Genomic DNA, 25563 nt, shown 5'->3' on the forward strand with positions numbered 1-25563 from the left:
CACTAAGATCAGGAACAAGACAAGGATGTCCACTCTCACCACTCTTATTCAACATAGTTTTGCAAGTTTTAGCCACAGCAATCAGAGAAGAAAAGGAAATAAAAGGAATCCAAATCGGAAAAGAAGAAGTAAAGCTGTCACAGTTTGCAGATGACATGATACTATACATAGAGAATCCTAAAGATGCTACCAGAAAACTACTAGAGCTAATCAATGAATTTGGTAAAGTAGCAGGATACAAATTTAATGCCCAGAAGTCTCTGTCATTCCTATACACTAATGATGAAAAATCTGAAAGTGAAATTAAGGAAACACTCCCATTTACCATTGTAACAAAAAGAATAAAATATCTAGGTATAAACCTTCCTAAGGAGACAAAAGACCTGTATGCAGAAAATTATAAGACACTGATGAAAGAAATTAAAGATGATACAAATAGATGAAGAGATATACCATGTTCTCGGATTAGAAGAACCAACATTGTGAAAATGACTCTACTACCCAAAGCAATCTACAGATTCAATGCAATCCCTATCAAAATACCAATGGCATTTTTCACAGAAGTAGAACAAAAAATTTCACAATGTGTATGGAAACACAAAAGACCCCGAATAGCCAAAGCAATCTTGAGAACTAAAAACAGAGCTGGAGGAATCAGGCTCCCTGACTTCAGACTATACTACAAATCTACAGTAATCAAGACAGTATGGTAGTGGCACAAAAACAGAAAGAGAGCTCAATGGAACAGGATAGAAAGCCCAGAGATAAACCCACGCACATATGGTCATCTTATCTTTGATAAAGGAGGCAGGAATGTACAGTGGAGAAAGGACAGCCTCTTCAATAAGTGATGCTGGGAAAACTGGACTGGTAGATGTAAAAGTATGAGATTAGATCACTCCCTAACACCATACACAAAAATAAGCTCAAAATGGATTAAAGACCTAAATGTAAGGCCAGAAACTATCAAACTCTTAGAGGAAAACATAGGCAGAACATTCTATGACATAAATCACAGCAAGATCCTTTTTGACCCACCTCCTAGAGAAATGGAAATAAAAACAAAAATAAACAAATGGGACCTAATGAAACTTCAAAGCTTTTGCACAGCAAAGGAAACCATAAACAAGACCAAAAGACAATCCTCAGAATGGGAGAAAATATTTGCAAATGAAGCAACTGACAAAGGATTAATCTCCAAAATTTATAAGCAGCTCATACAGCTCAATAACAAAAAAACAACCCAATCCAAAAATGGGCAGAAGACCTAAACAGACATTTCTCCAAAGAAGATATTCAGACTGCCAACAAACACATGAAAGAATGCTCAACATCATTAATCATTAGAGAAATGCAAATCAAAACTACAATGAGATATCACCTCACACCAGTCAGAATGGCCATCATCAAAAAATCTAGAAACAATAAATGCTGGAGAGGGTGTGGAGAAAAGGGAACACTCTTGCACTGCTGGTGGGAATGTGAATTGCTACAGCCACTATGGAGAACAGTATGGAGGTTCCTTAAAAAACTACAAATAGAACTACCATGTGACCCAGCAATCCCACTACTGGGCATGTACCCTGAGAAAACCATAGTTCAAAAAGAGTCATGTACCAAAATGTTCATTGCAGCTCTATTTACAATAGCCCAGAGATGGAAACAACCTAAGTGTCCATCATTGGATGAATGGATAAAGAAGATGTGGCACATGTATACAATTGTCATAAAAAGAAACGAAATTGAGGTTTTATTAGTGAGGTGGATGGACCTACAGTCTGTCATACAGAGTGAAGTAAGTCAGAAAGAGAAAGACAAATACCGCATGCTAACACATATATATGGAATTTAAGAGAAAAAAAAATGTCATGAAGAACCTAGGGATAAGACAAGAATAAAGACACAGACCAACTAGAGAATGGACTTGAGGACATGAGGAGGGGGAAGTGTAAGCTGTGACAAAGTGAGAGAGTGGCATGGACATATATACACTACCAAACGTAAAATAGATAGCTAGTGGGAAGCAGCCACATAGCACAGGGAGATCAGCTCGGTGCTCTGTGACCACCTAGAGGGGTGGGAGGGAGGGAGACACAAGAGGGAAGAGATCTGGGAACATATGTATATCTATAACTGATTCACTTTGTTATAAAGCAGAAACTAACACACCATTGTAAACCAATTATACTCCAATAAAGATGTAAAAAAAAAAAAGGCAGAAGATTGGCAGGTTGGATAAAACTAGATCCATCTATGCACTCTCTACAACAGACTCACTTTAGATATGAAGACACAAAGAGACTGAAAGTAAAAGATGGAAAAAGATATTCCATACAAATATTAACTGAAAGAAAGCTGAGGGGGCTATATTACTGTCAGGCAGAATAGACTTTAAGTCAAAAAGAGACAAAGAAGGGCATTATATATTGATAAAAGATACAATCCAGCAACATACAATACTTATAAACATATGCAGCTAACAGTAGAACTTCACAAGATATAAAGGAAAACTGACAGAATTGAGGGGAAAACAGATGGTTTCTACAATAATACTTGGAGATTTCAATACCTCACTCTCAACAATAAGTAGAACATTCATATGGAAAATTAATAAGGAGATAGAAGACTTGAACAACACTAGAACAGTTAGAACTAACAGACATATATAGAACACTCTTCCAACAACAGCAGAATATACATTCTTTTCAAGGGCACAGGGACCATTCTCTAGGATAGACCACCAAGTCTTAATAAATTTAAAAAATTAAAATCATTAAAAGTATCATTTCTGGGACCTCCCTGGTGGCACAGTGGATAAGAATCCACCTGGCAATGCAGGGGACACAGGTTCGAGCCCTGGTCCAGGAAGATTCCACATGCCATGGAACAACAAAGCCCATGCGCCACAACTACTGAGCCTGAGCCCTAGAGCCTGCAAGCCACAACTACTGAGCCCATGTGCCACAACTACTGAAGCCCAAGGGCCTAGAGACTGTGCTCTGCAACAAGAGAAGCCACCACAACGAAAAGCCTGCACGCCGCAACAAAGAGTAGCCCCAGCTCGCCGCAACTAGAGAAAGCCCGCATGCAGCAACGAAGACCCAATGCAGCCAAAAATAAATAAATAAATTTTTTAAAGAGTATCATTTTTGATCACAAGGGAATGAAACTAGAAATCAGTAACAGGAGGAAAACTGAAAAATTTCCATGTAGAAATTAAACAGCATGCTTTTAAACAAGCAATGGGTCAAGAAAGAAATCACAAGGGAAATTACAAAATACTTTGAAACAAATGAAACAAAAACACAACATAAGAAACTTACGGGATGCAGCAAAAGGAGTACAAAGAGGGAAACTTACAGCTCTAAACATCTACATTAGAAAAGAACAATCTCAAACCAATAAACCTGAGGAACCAGATAAAGAAAACTAAACCCAAAGCTAGCAGAAGGAAGGAAATAATCAAAACTAACTCAAGAAGAAAGGGAAAATATGAATAGACCTGTAACAAGTAAGAAAATTAAATCAGAAATTAAAAACCTCCTAACAAAGAAAAGCCCAGGACCAGATGGCTTCACTGGTGAATTTATCAATACTTCCTTAAGTCCTCCAAAAAATCTGAAGAGGAGGGAATACTTCCTAATTCATTCTATGAGATCAGCATACTCTGATACCAAAGTCAGACAAAGACACTATGAGAAAACTACAGGCCAACATCCCTTATAAGTATAAATATAAAAATTCTCAACAAAATACTAGCAAAACAAGTCCGACAGCATATAAAAGAGATCACATATCACAACCAAGGGGGATTCATCCTCAGGATGCAAGGGTAGTTCAACAAATGCAAATCAATGCAATATACCACACTAATAGAATGATGGGAAAAAACACATCATCTCAATTGATGCAGAAAAAACATTTGACAAAATCCAATACCCTTTCTTAAAACATTAAATAATGTTAAATAATTTTTTAAAACATTAAATAATACCCTTTCTTAAAACATTAAATAATGATAAAAACATTAAATAAATAGGAATCGAAGAGAACTTACTCCATATGATAAATGTCATATATGGAAAACCCACAGCTAAACTAATACTCAATAGTTAAAGATTGATAAGGATGTACACTTCTGCCACTTCTATTCAACAAAGTACTAGAGAAATTCTAGCCAGAGAAATTAGAGGGAAAAGGAAGGAAGGAAGGGAGGGAGGGAGGAAGGGATGGAGGGAGGGATGGAGGAAGGAAGGAAAATAGGTCAAGTGAGCAACCAAATTGGAAAAGAATAAAGTTATCTCTGCTGATGACATGCATGATCTTCGATGTAAAAAATCCTAAAGAACTCACACACACACAAAAATCCTGTTAGAGCTAATAAATTTAGCAAAGTTGCAGGATATAAAACCAACACAAATATCAGTTGTATTGGGCTTCCCTGGTGGCGCAGTGGTTGAGAGTCCACCTGCCAATGCAGGGGACACAGGTTTGTGCCTCGGTCCGGGAAGATCCCACATGCCGCGGAGCGGCTAGGCCCATGAGCCATGGCCGCTGAGCCTGCGCGTCCGGAGCCTGTGCTCCGCAACGGGAGAGGCCACAACAGTGAGAGGCCCGCGTACCGCAAAAAAAAAAAAATAATCAGTTGTATTTCTATACAATAGCAATGAACAATTTGAAAAGAATATTAAGAAAACAATTCCATTTAAAATAGCAAGGAAGGGCTGCCCTGGTGGCGCAGTGGTTGAGAGATCGCCTGCCGATGCAGGGGACACGGGTTCGTGGCCCGGTCCAGGAAGATCCCACATGCCACGGATCGGCTAGGCCTGTGAGCCATGGCTGCTGAGCCTGCGCATCCGGAGCCTGTGCCCCGCAACGGGAGAGGCCACAACAGTGAGAGGCCCGCATACCGCAAAAAAAAAAAAGTAGCAAGGAAAAAAATAAAATACTTAATAAACAGTGTAACAAAGGAGATGAAAGACTTGTACATACAAAAAAACTACAAAATGTTGCCAAACAAAATTAAACACAACCTAAACAAACTGGAAAACATCTTTTGTTCATGGACTGGAAGACAATATCGTTAAGATAACAATGCTACCCAAAACAATATAAAGATTTGATGCAACCCCTATCAAAACCTCAATGCTTTTTTGGTTCTTATTACAGAAATAGAAAAACTCATCCTAAAATTCGTATGGAATTTCAAGGGACCATGAATAATGAAAACAATTCTGAAAAAGAACAAAACTGGAAGACTAACATTTCCAAATTTCAAAAATGACCGCAAAGCCACAGTAATCAAAACAATGTGGTACCAGGATATGGACAGACATACAGACCAATGAAATAGAATAGAGAACTCAGAAATAAACCTTATTTGGTCAACTGACTTTTAACAAAGGTACCAAAACCACTCAATAGGGAAAGGACAGTCTTTTGTGCTGGGAAAACTGAATATCCCCATGCAGAAGAATGAAGTTGAACCTTTACCCTATACCATACATAAAAATTAACTAAAAATGGATCAACAAATTAAGAGCTAAAACTATAAAACTCTTATAGAAAACAGGGTAAAATAAAAAATCTTCATGATGTTGGATTTGGCAATTGTTTCTTAAGTATGACACCAAAAGCACAAATAACGAAAGAAAAAAAACAAATAAATTGTATTTTATCAAATTTTAAAACTTTTGTATATCAAAGGACTCTATCAAGAGAGTAAAAAGACAATCCACAGAATGGAAGAAAATATTTTAAAGTTGTACATATGGTAAGCATCTAATATCCAGAACATACAAAGAACTCACAACTCAAAAACAGACAAACAAGCCAATTTAAATACTGGCAAAGGACTCAAAGGACTTTAATAGAACTTTCTCCAAAGAAAATATACGAATGGCCAAAAAGCACATGAAAAGATGTCCAACATCAATAATCATTAGGGAAATGCAAATCAAAACCATAATGAATACCACTTCACACCCATTAAGATGGCTATTATCAAAGCCTAGAAAATAACAAATGTTGACAAGAATGTGGAGAAACTGAAACACTCCTGCATTGCTGGTGGGAATATAAAATAATTCAACCCCTGTGGAAAACAGTTTCGTAGTTCCTCAAAATGTTAAACCTAGAATTACCGTATGACCAAGCAATTCCACTCCTTGGTATATACTGAAAAGAGCTTAAAATGGACCCAAACAGATACTTGAACACTAATGTTCATTATAGCATTATTTACGATAGCCAAAAGGCAGCAATTACCCAAATGTCCAACAACAGATGAATGAATAAACAAAATGTGGTGTATCCATACAATGGAATATTACTCAGCCATGAAAAGGAATGAAGTTCTCATGCATGCTACAGCATGGAGGAACCATTAAAACATTATAGTAAGTAAAATAGGCCAGATACAAAAGAACAAATACTGCATGATTCTACTTATATGAAATATTTATAATAGGCAAATCCACAGAAATGGAAAGTAGAAGAGGTTACCAGGGGCTGGGGGAAGAGAGAATGGGGAGTTGGTATTAATGGGTATAAAATTTCTGTCTGGGATGATGAAAAAGTTCAGAAAATAGTGGTGATGCTTACACAGCATTGTGAATGTACTTAATGCCACTTAAATGAACATTTAAAATGGTTAAAATGTTAAATTTTATGTTATGTAAAATTTACCACAATTATAAAAATGAGTGAGAGAGAAAACAGGTGCCCTTCTGCACTATTAAGTGCCTAAAACAGCATTTGGCTTGTAATAAGTTGTCAAGAACATGTACTGAATGAACCTATCATGTCTACTAACACTTAATTCCTCATTATTCACCATCTTAAATTATTCTGAGGGTTTTAGCTAAGAAATAATGGATTAGAAAAGAATAGAGTTAAACCAAAATCAGGAGCAGAACAAAAATATCAGAAAGAGGGTGGTGAAAGGCATGAAATTAGCCTAATACAGAGGGCAAGACCAAAGTAAAAGCAAAAATAAACGCCAAGATCTGACAGGAAAATGTGCCATCACTTGAATTTCTTTTCTTTTTTTTTTTTTTTTGGCTGCACTGCATGGCTTGCAAGATCTTAGTTCCCTGACCAGGGATCGATTCTGCGCCCTTGGCAGTGAAAGTGGAGTCCTAACTATTGGACTGTCAGGGAATTCCCCATCACTTGAATTTTATTGGTCTTTTTCTCCTACTAGTTCCCAGTCCCAGTGAAGTTTCTCTAATTTGTTTCCAACTAAGCACATCCAATATAAAGCCCCCATACAGTCATCACTAACATCAATGAGAGTTTGTTTCATGGGAAGAGGTGGAAAAGATAAGACTTTTTACCATCTCATAAGCAAATGTTTCTTGTCTGCAGACCCGGTCTATCGTTATGGTTTCTTCCCGGTGTTCCAGAAGTCTCTTTCTAACCCTGTTACAAGAAAAATCAAACTTCAACATTCTTTACTGGGGCTTCAAAAATATCTTTAATATTTAGCTTTTTATTCTGAACTAATTTTAGACTTAAAGAAAGGCTGAAAAAATAGTACAAAGAATTCCCTTATATCTCTTACCTGGCTTTCCCTGTTAACATCTTACATGTTCATAGAATAATTATCAAGACCAGGAAATTAACATTAATACAGTATTATTAACTAAAGAACTTTTTTGAATTTCACAAATTTTTAACTTTAGTGCCTTTTTTGTCCCAGGATCCTATTCAGACACCACATTGCATTTATTTCTCCTTTCCCCTCCAGTCTTCTACAGTTCCTCAGTCTCTGCCTTTCATGACCTTGACACTTTCAAAGAGCCCTAATCAGTGTTTTTATAGAAAGTCCTTCAATTTGGGTTTAATTGCTGTTGCCTCATAATTGGAGTAAGCTTATAAACTTTTGACAAGAATACCTCAAGAATGATGTTTTCCTTCTCACTGTATCATCCTGACGTTCATAATGTTAATATTAGTATGTCTTATTCCTGTAGATATTTACCTTGGTTAAGCTCCTGTCTGCCAGGTTCCTACACTAGAAAGATATTTTCTTTTCCTTTGTCCCTGATAAGTGTTTGCGGGGAGCTACTTTGAGACTATGCAAATCTTGTTTCTCCTCAAACTTTCATCCAGGAATTTTAGCACTCACCAGTAGATTTTGTCTACAACACTTATTACTGTGGTTTATACCTAACAGTGATTCTCTATTTTCCTCCTTTAACATTTATTGATTGGTATTATGAGGAAGACCTGCCTCTTTCTTCCTATTTATTTATTTGGTTATTTATATTTTTAGTATGAACTCATAAATATTTACTTTATTCTACAGGTTAAAATCTAATACTACTGTTATTCTGTTGCTCAAATTATTCTAGTTTTGGCCACTAGGAGCTCCTTCAATTTGGCTCTGTTCTTTTTTTTTTTTTCTTGTTAAGTATTTCCTTGCTTTCTGGCACCACAGAAGATGCTCAAGGCTCACCCTGTATTTTCGTGTCTCAGCCCTGGAATCAACCACTTCTAGGAGCCCTAGTTCCTTCACTGGAGAGAGGTTTAGACACCTGTACCTGAGCATGAGGTGTTCTCATTGTTACTGCAGTCACTGCTTCCAGGACTCTCAGCAGAGAGAGGTACGAAACATACATATATATACTAAACCACACATGTACAAATATCTGTGTTTCTGTATTTTTCTGTTTATATATTTTTTAACTTCAATAATGTAGTTTATTTAACCCAATACTCTGTTATATATTTTTAAAGCCATTGAGTTTATACTAATACTTCTAATCCCAAACTAAAATCAGGATTCATTTTAGCCTTCAGCCTTTCCTTGTTTGTAACTTTTCTCCACAAGAAACCCAGCTCCCTGTATCTATATTCACTTACACATTCAGTTCTTTAAAAAACATGGTTTCAGAATTGCTAACCTACACCCCTGTGAAAAACACTAAAAATTAATAGTTCTTTTTGTCTTCAGCCTTACAACACTGAATCCAAGTACACTTTTATACAGAATCAGATTAGATCTTTCTTACTAATTCTCTTCAGTGTTGTGATGCTATTCATTTGTAACACAATTAGACTCATTTGTTAGTTTCACATTCTATTTTGGGTCTTCCCCTACATCTTGGCTGGTTTTAATTGTCTGATTACTTTTGGGTTGTGTAAAAGATATGGGAAACACTACTATGATTCTAAGAGTTATAAAAGGTATACATATTCAGAAAAGTATCATTCCCTCTTGGTCCCGACCACTAACCTGTACCTATTTCCTCCTTTCTTTCCACCCCTGTCCTACCCACCCACCGCAGGCCACCAATCTCTACGGTTCTGGTTTACCCTCTCCATTTCTTTTGTTCAAACACACAGATACCTATGTATTTTCTTATATTCCTTTTTGTGTCAGTCTGAGTTCAATTAGGAGAAAAAAACTAAACAGTAATTTGAACAAAGTTTAATCTAAAGAATTATTAACTTTTAACAGAGGACTGGAGTAATGAGAGACTGGCAAGTAAGAAGTAGAGAACGCTAGAGAACAAAGGAATAGCATACAAGGAACCCTACTCCTTGCGCTAAGAAAGAATACCCAAGGAAGGCTCCCTTTTCTTCCCCCAGGACTGACAGCCAGACCTTATTGGAGAGGGAATGGCTGTGACTCGCTGAATGGCAGAGAAGTTGCTAGGGTGCATCAGTGGAACCTGCTGGAAATCTGCCCTCAAGGGTGACAGGAAAAGCTTTTCCAGGGAGGTTTCAAGGGGAGTGGAGCAGCAGGGAAAGCTCTGTGCTACTGACTGCCGGGTACTGCGGGAGCTGGATGCTGGGGAAGCTGTGTGTGCTGCAGGACCCTGCTGAGCCAGCACATGGCACCAAGCAGCAGAACTCCTTCCTCATGCAAAGTCTCTCCTGTGCCCTTTACTGACAAAGCTTAATACTGTGCCAGTTGGGAAAGGAAAAATATTTAAAGAGCTGAGACTCATTTTTACAGAGCAGGCAAAAAGGGTACACTTTTAGATGAGAGCCAATAAACTGATACCCAATGAAACTTCGTTTTTACAAGAAGGGTAACGTATGCTTCTGGGCTTTGCTTTTGTCACGTAACAGTATTTCCTAGAAATCTATTGGTTCATCCTTCCTTATCCTTTAGCACAGCTACACAATACTGCACTGTGTGGATGTCCTATAATTTCTTCAACACTCTCCTATGTATGTATATTTAGGATATTTCAAATATTTGCTATTACAAACAATGCTGCAACGAATAACCTTATGCATAATAAATTTTCATATTGTTGGAGGTATATCTTCAGTAGAGAGTGCTAGAAGTGGGACTGCTAAGTGCCTATGTAATTTTGTGTTGGGCATTACCAAATCTCCCTAGAGGAGGGCTGCTATCAATTTACGTTTCCATCAGGAATGTCTGAAAATGCCTGCTTCCCTCAGCCTCATCAAAAGAATGTATATTTTAAAATTTGTGCCAGTCTGATAGGAGAAAAAAGGTATCTGTCACTTTAACTTGCATTTCTCTAATAATGAATCTGCATGAACATTTCTTCATGTTTGTGAGTTATTTTTATATCTTTTTTGTGTGTGAGTTATTGGTTCATATCTTTTCCCCATTTTCCCTTTGGGTTTTTGGTCTTTGTCCCTCAACTTTTAAGGTATTATATATTTGGGTTACCAGCTCTTTGTGTATATGTTATATTTTCTCCAAGTCTGGCAGCTGTCTTTTGACTTTGTTTATGGTGGTTTTTGTCATGCAAATTTTAAATTTTTATATGTAGTCCATTTTATCAATCTTTTCCTTTTATTACCTCTGGATTTAAATCATAGTTAGAAAGCCTTTCACTACACCAAGGTAGGCATGTTTCATTTTCTACATTTTGATCCCACTCCCTCTGGAGTTTATTCTTGTGTATAGCGTCATACTAAATTTCCATATGCATTTGAATCTAACTGGACTTTCTCTTCTATTCCACTGGTCTATCTGTCTATTCATGAGCTAGTACCCACTGTTTTAATTATAAAGGCTTTGTAGTATATTTTAATATATGGTAAAATTACCAGGCACTCACAATTTTCTCCTCCTCACCCAGTTTTTTCCTAGTTACTCCTGAATATATTCCATATGAACTTTATTATCAACTGTCTAACTCCATAAAATAACCAATACTTTTAGCATTTTTATTGGGATTGCACTTAATCTGTAAATTAACTTAGAAAGAACTAACAACATTATAATGCTTAGTATTCCTATTCAAGAACAGAGGATATCTTTCAATGTTTTCAAGATTTTTTCTGAGTCTTTCAGGAGGGTTTAAAATTTTCCCTTACCTCAGTTTTACACATTTCTTGTTAAATTTATTAAGTATTTAACCTTTTTGACTATTGTAAATGGGATTTTCCTCCATTATGTCCTCTAATTGTTTACTGTTTGTATCTACGAAGGCCATTTTTTTTATCAATTTTGTATCCTGCTCTTACACTAAATTCTTTTTTGGTTTTTGTCTGTTTTAGCATTGATTTCTTTTCCAGGTAATACCATTAAATCATTCACAAATAGAGCTAGTTTTTCTTCTTTATCTACCCTTATGCTTCTAATTGATTCCTCTTGTCAAACTGCATGGCTAATCCTGTAATACAATGCTGCAAAGCAGTGAGATACTAGGCATGCTTGCTTATTCCAGATCTTAGCAGAAATATATGTACTGCTTCCTTATTAAATAAGATACTAGCTTTACAACTAAGGTATATATATTTTACCATGTTGTAACAGTAGCCCTGTTAGAACAGTTCCATGTTAGAATGGCCTGATTTTTGTTTTTGTTAGTAAATTCTAGTTTCATTATGTTGTGATCAGAGAGTGCTGTTTGTTTTATTTCTACTCAATGGATGTTATGATGTTTCCTCTGTGACCTAATATATAACCAACTTTTGTGAATGTGCCACACAGTCTCTAACACAGGGTTATAAATTTTATGTATATATATGTATCTCCATAAGACATACCCTACTGATTATGTTGTTTAGGGCTCTTACCTCCTCACTTTTTTTAGCCAGTTGATCTGTCTTGTGCTGAGATTGGTATATTAAAGTGCCCTATTGTTAGTGTGTTTCTAGCTATGTTTCCTTGTATCCCCTATAGTTTTGTTTTATAAAGTTGGCTGCTATATTCTTTGGGGTATATATAAGTATTCTATCTTAACTGTGGTTTGTGGCCTTTAGCACTAAAATGTGTCCTTTGTCATATTTAATGTTTGGGGACTTGAATTTTATTAGTCTGTTATCAGGACCATTACATCTGCTCAATTTTTCTTTCCATTTATCTGGTATACTTTTGTCCCACCATTTATTTTTAACCTCTCTGAATTACTTTATTTTAGATGTGTCTGTTGTCTCTGAAAGGTTTTTGTTTTGTGAGCCTAATCTAAACCCTTTTATGAGACTGTAGAAAAACTGATGCCTTTGGCCTCAATTCTATTACATTTTCTAATTGTATGTATTTTGTTATATTAGCTGTTTTTTTCATTATGAGACATGTCTTTCTGCTTGTCTACTTTTTTAGAAATTGCAGAGGGAAGTTTGGTATTTGCATTTTTGTTCCAGTGGTTACCTTTGCATTTATATATTTTTTAATGCCCCTTGTTACCCGTTTTCTCTCTGAAATATAATTGTTTTACTAGGATACATCTCAGAGTTGATAATTCTGAGTTAATTTTCCCAGGTAACCAGTGAGCCCTTTTAATTTGTTCAGGTTTTCTTCCCCATTCTGGAAATTTTTCTTAGATTATATTCTTAAATATTCTATCTATAAGCTATTGTACTAAAAACAATGTTGCTTAATCTTTGGAGAAAAGAAGTGCTAGAAATGTATTTTATGCCACAATAAAGGGATCATGTACTTAGGTTTTGTTTTTACTTTACGTTTTTAAGTTATTGGTAGGGAAAAGAATGGAAGGTTTAGTGAAAGAGAAAGCAGAGAGAGACAGATTTTTGGCTTTTGGCACAAGCCTAATTCACTTGTGGTACTGTTAAGATTAAGATTAGTCTTATTTTAAATATAATAGTTTTAAAGTACATCAAAATAATCCCAGCTAAGGAATGCTGCACTAACTCCTTTTACATTAGATTATACATATAATTCTACTCACATTTCCTATGGAAGGGACTAGAAGACAACCAAGGAGATCCAGTTGATCTAGTAACAGAAAATAGCCAGGGGAAGCACTGTGTAAAGCAGTCTGAAAATTACTATTTCACATAGCTCAATAACATCATTATAAGCCAATTAGCATGTAATTAACTATAGAAAAAAAAAGTCTGCTTTATAAATATCAACTTTCTTCTTTTAGCCAATCTCTAAAAAATCGCTTCCTTAGGTTTATGCAAGTTTCATTTATTCCACTCATTCTACAAGTATCTACTGACTCCCTATTATTATATGCCAAAATTCTAGGAATGAGGGACATGGCAGTGGGTGTGACAGACACAGCTTATGGAACTTTTAAGTCTAGCTAGAAAACAGAAAATTAAATAAGTACAGTATAAGCGTGAAGAGTATTTCAATTAGAGAAGTATCGCCAGCTACACGAGCATAAAAGGGGAGCTAGATGGAGTCCTTAGTCCTTCAGCTAAAACTTGAAAGATGAGTAGAAGTCAGCCAGACCGGGGGATAAGGAAGTGTGAGTGTTCTAGGCAAAGGCCTAGGATGAGAGAGCACATTCTAGGAACTGAAAAACAGTGTAACATGGCTGGAGCACTGCAGCGATGTAGGGCCGAAAAGACCAGCAAGATCCATTCTATAGAGAATCTTGTGATCCATTTAAGAACTCAGGACTATGCCTAAGAACGACTGAAAGATTTTATGTAAGAGAGTGAGACAATCAGATGTGCATTTTAGAAAAAAATCCAAATAATCAATCAACAATAGTTAAAGGGTACCAAATGGAGTAAAGCAGTCCGACAGGCTTAAGCGCAATTCACAGATGATGGAGCTTGGACTCTCAATGAACCTTCAAGGACTTTAGAAGTGTTAGAAGAATTCTAGACATTACAAGTGTGTCTATTTCCAAAGGGAGATAGATGGGTTGTAGAGATGTGGAAATGAATGTTAGGGACTCAAAGACTGGTTAGGTTAGGGTTCAGTTGGGAGAGGGGCCATGTGCATCCTGAGGCACTGAAAGAGAAAATGGTTGAAAACAAGTCAAGAAAGGCAGATTTGCGCTATGTGGAAGGTTTCAAATGTCTAAGTAAAAAATTCTGAAATTTGCCCATAGAGGAGAGGTTGAGCCATTGACGATTTCTCAGCAAATGAGCATGCTTAGGTGATAGCAGGATGGATAAGTCAGGAGAAAACACAGGACCTAGGAAAGACAGGAACCTTTTATAGTGCTCCAAGTGTTGCTAATGTAAGTGTTAGCAACAGGGATAAGAGAAACAGATTCGGCAATTACAAAAATAAGCCAACAATAAGGTAGGGTCGAAACGCCTGCAGGATAAAGTATGACAACATAGCTGATGCAAAGTAAACGGGCTACAAACTGGAAATTACAAATTTCACTATTACATGCAGTTTCTCTATAATAGTATTATCATAGAGCGGCCTTTCTCAAAATGTGGTTGGCAGACCGGAATTGATCTATGAGCTATTTGTAATCCAATCAGTACAGACAATGAGAGTAAGCATTTAGAAATGTTCACACCTATATGACAGTAATATTACTGTTGAATTTAATGATAAAAAACTTGGAGTTTTATTATGTTTGCCTTTTAATTTCATTTTTCTAGTAATTCATTTTTATCCTATTTTACAGAAGTATGGATCTGACAGAAAATTTTCAAAAACGAGTCCTTTACCACACTATCAAGAGTATTTAGCTTGCCACCCCAAAATCTAAGCAGATTAACTGTACCTTTGTAAACACTTAAAAATAAACACAAATTTGAATATGGACTGGATATTAGAGATAATGCTGTTACTGTTAATTTTCTTAGGTATAATAATACCACTCTGATTAAGTAATAGGATCATACTTTTAGAAGCTATACGCTGATGTACTTAGCGGTAAATTATCATGATGTCTGCAACTTACTGAATAGTTCAGCCATAGAAAAAGACACACACGAGGTATCTCAAACACATACAGCTAAAGCCAATACGGCCACATGTCAACAATGGTTGAATTTAGGAGGTGGGATAACAATACCATACTCTCAACTTTCGAATAATATAATGTTGAAAAAAATATTTAAATAAGTAACAAAAGCAAAGTCCTCCATACCCCAAAGTCACTAGGTCAGTATTTTCTGGGATGACTTCTGGATCCTCCCCTTCCTCAAGGCACTTCAGTTTATCAAGACTAAAACAAAAACAAACAAAGTAATCACCGCATCCTGTCCTTAGCAAGCAGGAGTTGTGTCCTAAATACATCACTGAATAATTAAGCAATCAGATAACCAGAATTAAAGGCGAATTCTGTGCCAATATTGTATAAAGAAAGGGATATATGCCTGGTTGAAGGCGGCCAATACTGTTAAATGGAGAAATAGATCGTTATTTTAATATTTTCATTTAAAATAAATCACTTTGAGGAATATCTCAATAACAGTATATCCAGGAGGTCCCCAAAAGAGACCAGAGATAATCAAGGTTTTGACACTGCTGTGGTTAAATATCCTTCCAGCCTCATCATAAACTAAGGTTCCTCCGTCGTCAAAGTGTCTTGTCAAAGACATACACGTCGCTGTTACTCTGATTGCTTTCCTACATTAATAAGCACTTTAAAAACTAGTGAATAGAAAAATTAATCTTTCATGCGGCTCTCTCGTCCCTTCAATCCCACTAGCAGAAATTGTGCTTTCCCATCACGGGACTTCTCCCGTTGTTCCGGGAAAGCTTTGATAGGGCGGCCCTTCTACCCCGGGGAGTAAACCACAGGCCCGCCCCCATGATGAGGCCCAGGGGCGCGCAGGAGCAAGGCTGCACCCGGGTTGACTCCAAGCCGCAAGCGCCCCTCGGCCCCGCACTCACCCGCACACCGCCCTCAGCTCGGCTGCCGCTTCCAGGCTGCAGCCCAGATCCCGGGCCACGGCCTCATCCTCCCGGCCGGAGTCTGCAACCCCTCGGCCCCCGGGCAGCGCCGGTGCCGGCGGCTCCTTCAGCGACAAGTCCCCTTCCCCGCGCAGCCGGCCAAGCCACAACTCCCCGAAAGCGGCCACATGGAAAACGCGCGTATTCGACTCAGGAAGCTCGTACTCTGGGAAGTTGCAGCCGCCACTGCTGGGAACCGGGTTCTGCCTGCCGCCCTCCCCGCCGCCGCACGTTGAGCCGCCCCTGCTGCCTTCAGCCATGTTCGCCCCTCTCCCTTCCCGGCGAAAAGCGGCTGATCAAGGCCTCGAGGGGCTTGCTGGGACTTGTAGTTGCGCGGAGCCCGGGCCGGCGAGCAACTGAGCTGCACTGGCACAGCTTTAGACACTACGTTTCCCGTCAGGCCGCGAGTTGGGCCCGCCCCCGGGCGTGGCACCCCGAGCCTCCGCGTGCAGGGCTTGAACTCATTGTTCTCTGGTCTCGGCTCACAGGAGAGTGGCTGCGGCTTTCTTTTCACCGCAGCTTGTCTGGGGGGGTTCTCAGCCCGCTCGGTTACGCAGCATCGCTCTATGCGGGATAGGGCGGTTTTGGCACGCCCCTTGGTCCCCCTCGTTGTTTTCCTCTCGGCCCTGAGGTGCGGAACTTCTCCTTGACTCCAGGGTTCGAGAGCTGCGCTGCTGCCTCAGTGACCCAAAGCCTGAGAGACTTGAGGGTCGAAGGCTGAGACCCGGGGCATGACTGGCCCTCCAGGTCCGGTTCGTTTAGAACCTCCTCAACGGCCCCATGTATATACGTATCATTGCTGTACTTGCGCAGAATAATGTTTATTGAGCGCCTACTGTGTATCAGACGCTGTACAGTATTATCCCTAACGTATATTTTTAAAAATCACAACAGCTTTTCCAGGCAGGTATTATCATCCCAGTTTTGCTGTTGAGGAAGGAGTTAACTGCTAGGAAATAGAAGCAAGGTCGGAACTCTGGGATTTTATCTGTAAACTAAGAAACTCTCCGTCCAATCTGAGGACCTGAGGATGTGCCCTTAGACATAGCTTGTGTCAGACTGTGGAAGGGTTCGAAGGAAAAAAGCCAAGAGTTTAAATAAGCAAAGGCAGAAAACAGAGAAGTCACGGTGACCTGGAATAGTGGGGCTGAGGCCATCTTCTCCCCTAGACTTGCCATTATGTAAGCCAGTAATTTCTTTTATCTTTAGATAGTTTGAGTTGAATTCTCACAACCTGAAGACAATTAGTCTTCCCAGTGCCTGTAAACCTTGCTCTAAATCCCTTAACAGGGGAGCTCTCACTCCAGAGAATGAAGTCACGTTTCAGATGTAAGAACTCTAACATGTATCTGGAGATTGAGTAACATTGTCTTCAGGAGTGGAGACCACAATGGTTCCTGAGAAGCAGTGGGAAGGGGCAGGACCAGAAAGAACACAGCAAGGGAAGGTGGTTCACTATGAGGTGTGGCATTTCAGAACAGCATCTTTAGATGTGTGGATCGCAAGGATCGGGGGGAAAGAAGGGTTAGTGGTCGGCACCAGCGGAACTCCTTTGAGTCTTAGCGTCAGCGGCCACTCTTTGGAATAAGTCTAAAGAGGTCCAGAATAACCACTGCAGCATAAAAATTATTTTGAGCTGAAGGCATTTGAGAATTGGCTTTTTTTCCTGAACTCCATTATCTTCCTAAATGTGGAGCCTCCCCAAAGAACTCAATTGTCATAAATCCCCTCCCACAACTTGAGAAGATTGACTACAAGTGGGCATCACACTTACACATTGTCACAAAGCTGTATCTCCCATCTGTTCTCCTAAGGACCTATTTATCTTTCCTGAAAGTCATTTGTTTTCCAATAAGTGCCCTTTCTCCCCCTCCCCTATTAAGAAGTCATTTGTTTTCCTGTAAGTGCTGCGCTCCCCTTCCCCTTATCTCATTAAGATAGTACATAAGCCCAAATTCTAACCGCCTCCTTTAGTCAACTTTTTCTGTGAACTCTCATTAATCTGTCTTTTGTCAGTTTAATTCACAGTTCCCAAATGACAATATAAGAGTGTAGAGGAAGTTTCTCCTCTTCAGCCATGGCAAAGGAAGCTTCTGGCCCTGTTGCAAGTTTGGCAGAAAATGGGAGCATTTTTAGACCTGGAACTAGGACCAGACAACAACAGAGAAGAGATAGAAAGATTCTAAGATCCCAGGATAGATATAGTCCTTGTAATTCTGGGTGAGTTTTGTATGATTCCTGAGGGAGGAAAAAAAACAAAAACAAAGGTTTCCCAATTGTGGATGTTGGAACCAACCACTGGGTTGAGGTCGTGGCATTAATTTAGAGACAGGATTCTGAGTAGTTGCACAAACCAAGCTTATGACTCTTGATTGGAGAGTAGGAATAGGGAGACATGAGCTCTCAAAGTTTGCCTCTGAGCATTAGTTTCCCCACTTGACACGCTTACATGAGCTCATCAGGTGATGAAAACTGGCTTGCTGGGGGGAGCCGTGGCAAACTGGGGAGTACCAGCCTCTGTCTACAAAGCTACCATGGCTGCCATGTAGGAATGCAGGATTTCTCCACCAGAGCTTCCAACATTTCTAAAGAAGTCAGATATTTAACTTTTTAACAACAACAACAACAAAAGTGAAATCTCCTGATCTTCAAATGTGGGCAATTAATTTTGTTAAATTACTTAAACAAGGAGGCCATTAGATTGAGGTGGCTCTAATTCAATGGCAGCCTGCCTCAGAAAACCAAAGTCTAAGTCTGTAAATGCCTCAAGGTTACAAAATCAAAATGCTAAGGACAACCAATCGCAAACAGCCAACTAGACTTCAAGCTATAACCATTCAATAATTGCTTTGCTTCTGCCTTTTCTCTGTAAGATTCTCTCCCCAGGCTCCAGTCAGTGGAGTTCTCCTAACCACTTTCTGTTTGGTGCTGCCCTATTTGAATTGATTTTTGCTCAAAGAGAGTCAAAAATTTTAACATGCCTCAGTTTATCCTTTAACCGTTCATATAACATTTAAAAACAGTATTCAAACCAAACACAACACACATAGGCATCTGGCCAGTGGCCTACCTGTTTGTGATCTCTGATCTACTGTATCTCTAAAATTCACCCAGCTCCCAATTTATGTAATTCCAAAAGTGAACTTCTTTCGTCTTGGTTTCCAAAGTAATTCTACCACTGCCCCAAGGCCTCCTTTCTCAGAATTAGACTACAGGTAACTGGGAGTCTCACTTGGGGTTGAAACCATATGTTTCCCACATTTCAATAGTAACTGTCCAAGTTGTATTTCCATCTAGTTCTCTCTGATGTCTAAATCTTTCCTACAGCAAAGTCATTTATTTTATTCTTCTCCTCTGGCTTTGGCTTTTTTCCCTCTGAGTGGACAATTGGTCTGGATTTTTTAAAATAATTTTTGAATCAGCACATAATTTAAAAGGTAGAAATATCAACTGTATTATTATTGACTATATTCCAATATAGTCAATAACAATGTAATATCTTTGTATGGTGAGAGATGGTAACTACACTTATGGTGATCATTGTGTAATGTATAGAAATAACATATCGCTATGTTGTGCACCAGGAACTAACATAGTGTTGTAGGTCAATGATACTTCAAAAAACAAACTCGTAGAAAAAGAGATCAGACTGTGGTTACCAGGGGCAAGGGGTGGAGAGAGGGAGACTGGATGAAAGTGGTCACAAAGTAGAAACTTACAGTTAGAAGATAAATGAGTACAAGGGATGTAATGTACAACATGATTAACATAATTATTGCTGCTATATATTATATATGAAAGTTAAGAGAGTGTATCCTAAGAGTTCTCATCACAAGGAAGAAAATAGTTTTTTTCTTTTTCTTTTACTTTGTATCTATATAAGATGATGGATATTCCCTAAACTTATTGTGATAATCGCTTCATTGATGTATGTAATCATTATGCTGTACACCTTAAACTTATACAGTGCTGTATGTCAATTATATCTCAATAAAAGTGGAAGAACAAAAAGATACAAACATCATGCAGTGAAAGTCTCCCTTTCTATCTTTCCCCCAGTCATGTACAGCCCCTTCCTAGATTTCCGGAGGCAACCATAACCTCCAGTTAGCAATTTCTTGTGTATCTTTCCAGAGAAATCATGTATTTTATATAAATATATATGTATGTATGTATACATATTGCACACACACATATGTATGCATGTACACACGTATTTTGCATACAATACATGCTGTTCTATATTCTATACCTCATGTTTTTCATGTGAGGTTATATCTTAAGACATCCTTTTATATAACTATAAAGAGCATCCTATTTCTTCCACTGTATCTGTCAAATTTCTTTAACTAGTTCTCCCTTGAAGTACATTTAGGCTGTTTGTAGTCTTCTGCTTGTACAATTAATGCAGCAATGAAAAATCTTACAGGCAGTCATTTTGCTGATTACTATCTGTCCTCAGGCCCCAATTAAAAACTCTATTTAAAAATTATTCTTTTGCACTCTCTTGGATTACTCACCCTGGGGGAAGCTGGCTGCATGTCATGAGGACACTCAGATGTCACTATGGAGAGGCTGATATAATGAGGAACTGAGAAGAGGCCTCTTACCGTTGATCAGCACTAACCTGTCAGGTAGCTGAGGGAACCACCTTGGAAGCAGACCCTCCAGCTCAGTCAAGCCTAAGAGAATTGCATTCCTGCCAACACTAACTCATCTGTTCCCAGATTCCTAACCCACAGAAATTGTGTGAGATAATAAATATTTAAGCTGCCACATTTTGGGGTAACCTGGTACACAGCAATAGATAACTAATAGAGGGAGTGAGGTGAATACAGCCATGTATTAAGAGGTTAAATCGGGGCTTCCCCGGTGGCGCAGTGGTTGAGAGTCCGCCTGCCGATGCAGGGGACATGGGACCGTGACCCGGTCCGGGAAGATCCCACATGCCGCGGAGCGGCTGGGCCCGTGAGCCATGGCCGCTGAGCCTGCGCGTCCGGAGCCTGTGCTCCGCAACGGGAGAGGCCACAGCAGTGAGAGGCCCGCGAACAGCAAAAAAAAAAAAAAAAAAAAAAAAAAAAGAGGTTAAATCTATACAATGGACCTTGCCAGAGAGGCAAGAAGTAGGGAAATAATTAAGGAAACATTTGCAATAATCCAGTTAAGAGGCAATGGAGGGTCTATGAAAAGAGACAAGGATGGGCTCATCCAGCCCTGGAGAAACAACCTGAGTTTGTACATTAATGATGATATCCTATAATAGCAATTTTAGTACATTAATGATGTTATCGACAACAGCAATTTTAGTCATCTGACTCTGGTTGATTAGAGTTCAGTTGGCACAGAATTGAGGTCAGAGGGGACAAGAAAGGGAATAAAGTTTTGGATAGAGAGATTAATCACAAACTCAGTAAGGGAACTTGGTTTTAGGGGGACTTGGTTTCGATAATAAAAATGCATGAAGATTCATCTACTTGAACAGCAATATTTCTAAAAATGACTGATTCTGAGAGTATTAAATGCTATTGCACCCACTGAAATCACCTTTCAACTGTGACCTTGGTCAGGCTCCTCGTATTGAATGGTGACTTCCTTCTCCTAGTCATCTTCTTTTGACTCTCTGTTGATCCTATCTTGTTGAATAGCATTTCCAATTGTGGGACACCATTTGGGGAACATTCTTGCCTTGAGGTGCTGACATCTTGTTTGGGAAAAATCTGGATAATCAAGATTATGTCCTGTTTTGTCTGTTCTTTCCTTTGCTTTTACCGCTGTGAAATACACACACACAGACACATACACATATAAAGGATTCTTTTGGTTAAGCGTTGTCTGTGTTTCAAAGCACTGATGAGTTTTATCTAAAAATAGAAATGATGCCTCTAAATTTACAAATACTCTTTTGCAATCCAACCGTCATCTTGACTAAGCATAAATCTCTACTGATCAATTACCAAAGCTACACTGCTGTGGCCATATTCTACACCAATTGATTTTTCAACTGGGCTGGGCTCAGTCATTTACATGTGACCCATGATTAGCAGGGAGCATACCTAAATTTAAGTGGCAATTACAGCATGCTGGATCTTTCTTAGTTTCGGGTTCTGTGGGGCAGGCATTCCCAAAAGGTTCAAAGAAAGGCCCTGCAAGAGCAACTGTGGAACAGCTTCGGCTACAGCCACGTCTTCTTTGGTACTTCTACTGAGAGGGGTAGGGCCAAATGCCCAATTCTCATTCACCCCTTAGGCACCGAGAGGCTTTAGGAAAATAAGAACTAGCCAGCTCTTTCCACAACACAGTTGAGGACACCTTGAAGATACCAAAAGGAGAAAATCTTTTGCTTTGTGCTGTTCCTGGATTCTCTGCTTCAACAGATTACATGTTCATGTGGAGGATTGCTTTCCTGAAGCCAGGGGACCATGTGGGAGTTTATCTCTGCCAAAGAAAGGAGTAGCAGAAGGACGGAAAGGGAATGTGTGACGGGAAAGACAGCTGAAGTACCCTTAGTCGTAAAGGCAGTTGGTAGAATAATAACAATAATTTAGTGAGAAGTAAGATTTATAACCTTTCAGAGGCCTGATATGAATTATAAGGAATTTTAACAACCGAGGTGGAAAACCTGAATTGAGTGTCCTCTTCAATTTTAAGCAATGATCCTTTTCAAAGCTGAATGACTGTTAATAGATATATATTTGCATAATGAATTTTTTAAAATAATCATTGTTTTTTTTTTTTTTTTTGGCTGCGTTGGGTCTTTGGTGCTGTGCGCGGGTTTTCTCTAGCTGCGGTAAGCAGGGGCTACTCTTCGTTGCGGTGCACGGGCTTCTCATTGTGGTGGCTTCTCTTGTTGCGGAGCATAGGCTCTAGGGGTGAAGGCTTCAGTAGTTGTGGCACAAGGGCTCAGTAGTTGTGGCTCACGGGCCCTAGAGCACAGGCTCAGTAGTTGTGGCGCACAAGTTTAGTTGCTCCGAGGCATGTGGCATCTTCCCGGACCAGGGATTGAACCTGTGTCCCCTGCACTGGCAGGCGGATTCTTAACCACTGAGCCACTAGGGAAATCCTGCATAATGATTTTTTTTTTAATTCTCTAAATTGTCTCCAACTAATTGTTTTAGGATACCTCTATTGTTTGCTGTTCTCCCACCATCCCCACCTCTGTTCCACTGATAAGTACAAATTAGGCAATTAGCTTTTTCCAAGAACAATGCCAAATTTATTGGAAGGTATTTAAAATCTTGGATTACCAAAGAGAGTGAGAGGGTCTACTGGTAGAAAATAATAGAATCAGAGAAAAGAAGTATCAGAAAACATTTTAGTCCCTTTTGATGATAGGGACTGTGGACATGGAGAGATGTGGAAGAAGCTGTCATTTTTTGGAGGGAGGCTTGAACCAGGACATTGTCTGACTCCCATGATGTGAGGTTGGTATCATCCTAAGATTCTGCAACCAAGGATACTTTTTTAAAATCTGTTGAAGTTCACCTATTACCTCTATGAGACACATTCACTGATGTAAGAGGAAAAGATCCTGGAAATGGTATAAAATGATTGAAGGTTAGAAGCTGTGGGACCAGGTAATGAAATACTCTCTGATATTAGATTTTGCCCTTATCTCAGAAGGAAAGCATCTTTCCACTGTAAAGTTTCTTTCTTTCCATACTCCTTGGAAGCAAGTCACTAAGCACAGTTCCTACTCATGGGGGTGTGGAGTGGGGAAGGAGTGGGAATTAAGTTTCATCTTCTGGAGCAGGAAGTAGTTACATATTGATAAGTTATTTGAAATCCTATAAGGGAGATTTGTCTCTTCTCCTGCACTTATTTAATTATTCAATCTTTTATTTATATCAGTGTGGACTCATGGATATTTATTTTATGTTTTGGACTATCATCCATCACTATGTATTAATCACGTGCTTCAGATGCTTTGACATCGGGGTCTTGCTGAGCCTGGAGAGACTGCCGCTCCCAGGGAGAGCCCATTTCTAGAGATAGTAAAGGATTCTCCTTTGAGTGTGCCTTTCAAATGCAAACCAATCTACCCAGAATGGGCACCCCGCCCCCCCCCCACCTCCTCTATCAGGTTCTCACTCTCAAGGTTACTATTCCTCTGCCCTAATTAGCCAGGTCCAGGTACCAGCCAACTACAGGCAGCCCCTATGCCCCAGAACCACTGAAATTATTTAAATCAGCCAATCCTAAACCTGCTTACCTTGCCTCACCTGTTTCTTCCTGCAGAAACTACAATAAGGGCTCTTGCCCACATTTCCCTCTTGCTCCCTCTGCCTCCTGATCAATCCTGGCGCTTCCTCCTGTGGCCCCCTGCTGTGTGGCATGCCCCCTCTTAGGAACCGTGAGTAACAAACCATCTTTACACTGGCAGTCATCTCTTGATCTGCTAGCCTTCACCATAGATGAATAATAATAAAACCTACATTTTAAAGCTACTTATTTATTTTATTGCTCACATTGTTCCAGCTCTGGTTATTGAGAGCTATTTCAGATCAGCTCCTGTGTCCCTTTCACATCCACCCTGTCCTCTTGTTTTTTGAGCACTTCCTTACTTTCCGGGGCAACAAGATGCTTCTGACTCATATACTCCCTGCCCAATGCCTAGAATCAGCCATTTCTCCAAGAAACCATGGTTCTTTTTATTGGAGAATGGTATCACCATTGATTTTTGTAAATAAAGTTTTATTTACATGAACACAGTCATGTTTATTCAATTTCTCATTGTTTATGACTGGTTTTGCATTACAACAGCAGAGTTTAGTAGTTACAAGAGACTGAATGGCCTGAAAATCCTGAAATATTTGCTACCTGGCCCTTTACGGATGTTAACTAGACTGTGTGACCATTTCACAATACATACAAATATTGAATCATTATGTTGTACATCTGAAACTAACATAATGTTACATGTCAATTATACCTCAATTAAAAAAATATGTAATTATAGTAAAAAAATGTTTGCTGACTCCTTTTTTAGATGAAGGTGACGTGCTTTCTTTCTCTTTAAAATTTATTTTATTGAAGTATAGTTGTTTTACAAGGTTGTGTTAATTTCTGCTGTACAGCAAAGTGATTCAGTTATACGTATGTATATTCTTTTCTCGTATTCTTTTCTATTATAGTTTATCACAGGATTTTTTTTTTTTTTTTTTTTGCTGTACGTGGGCCTCTCACTGTTGTGCCCTCTCCCGTTGCGGAGCACAGGCTCCGGACCCACAGGCTCAGCGGCCATGGCTCACGGGCCCAGCTGCTCCGCGGCATGTGGGATCTTCCCGGACCAGGGCACGAACCCGTGTCCCCGCATCGGCAGGTGGACTCTCAACCACTGCGCCACCAGGGAAGCCCTATCACAGGATATTGAATATAGTTCTCTGTGCTATACAGTAGGGCCTTGTTGTTTATCCAATCTATATATAATAGTTTGCATCTGCTAATCCCAAACTCCCAATCCATCCCTCCCCTATCCCCTTGGCAACCACAAGTCT

The 25563-nt window shown here is 39.1% G+C and overlaps 1 protein-coding gene across 2 annotated transcripts in view; it reads right to left on the bottom strand.

Moving 5' to 3' along the window:
• The window catches only part of SNAPC3 (small nuclear RNA activating complex polypeptide 3), a 45812-nt gene extending 29455 nt beyond the window's left edge, over nucleotides 1–16357 (bottom strand). The window contains exons 1-3 of one of the 2 annotated variants that reach the window (XM_004276118.2): nucleotides 16010–16357; nucleotides 15261–15338; nucleotides 7338–7422 (exon numbers count right to left, since the gene is read on the bottom strand). In XM_004276118.2, the coding sequence (XP_004276166.1) occupies nucleotides 7338–7422; nucleotides 15261–15338; nucleotides 16010–16329 (483 nt within the window). In that variant the 5' untranslated portion in view covers nucleotides 16330–16357. The remainder of the gene's footprint in view (nucleotides 1–7337; nucleotides 7423–15260; nucleotides 15339–16009) is intronic. The other variant, XM_033439758.2, reaches the window with a different exon arrangement.
• Nucleotides 16358–25563: the final 9206 nt, after the last annotated feature.

The sequence above is a fragment of the Orcinus orca genome, chromosome 6, assembly GCF_937001465.1.
Source record: "Orcinus orca chromosome 6, mOrcOrc1.1, whole genome shotgun sequence".
Classification (NCBI taxonomy): domain Eukaryota; kingdom Metazoa; phylum Chordata; class Mammalia; order Artiodactyla; family Delphinidae; genus Orcinus; species Orcinus orca.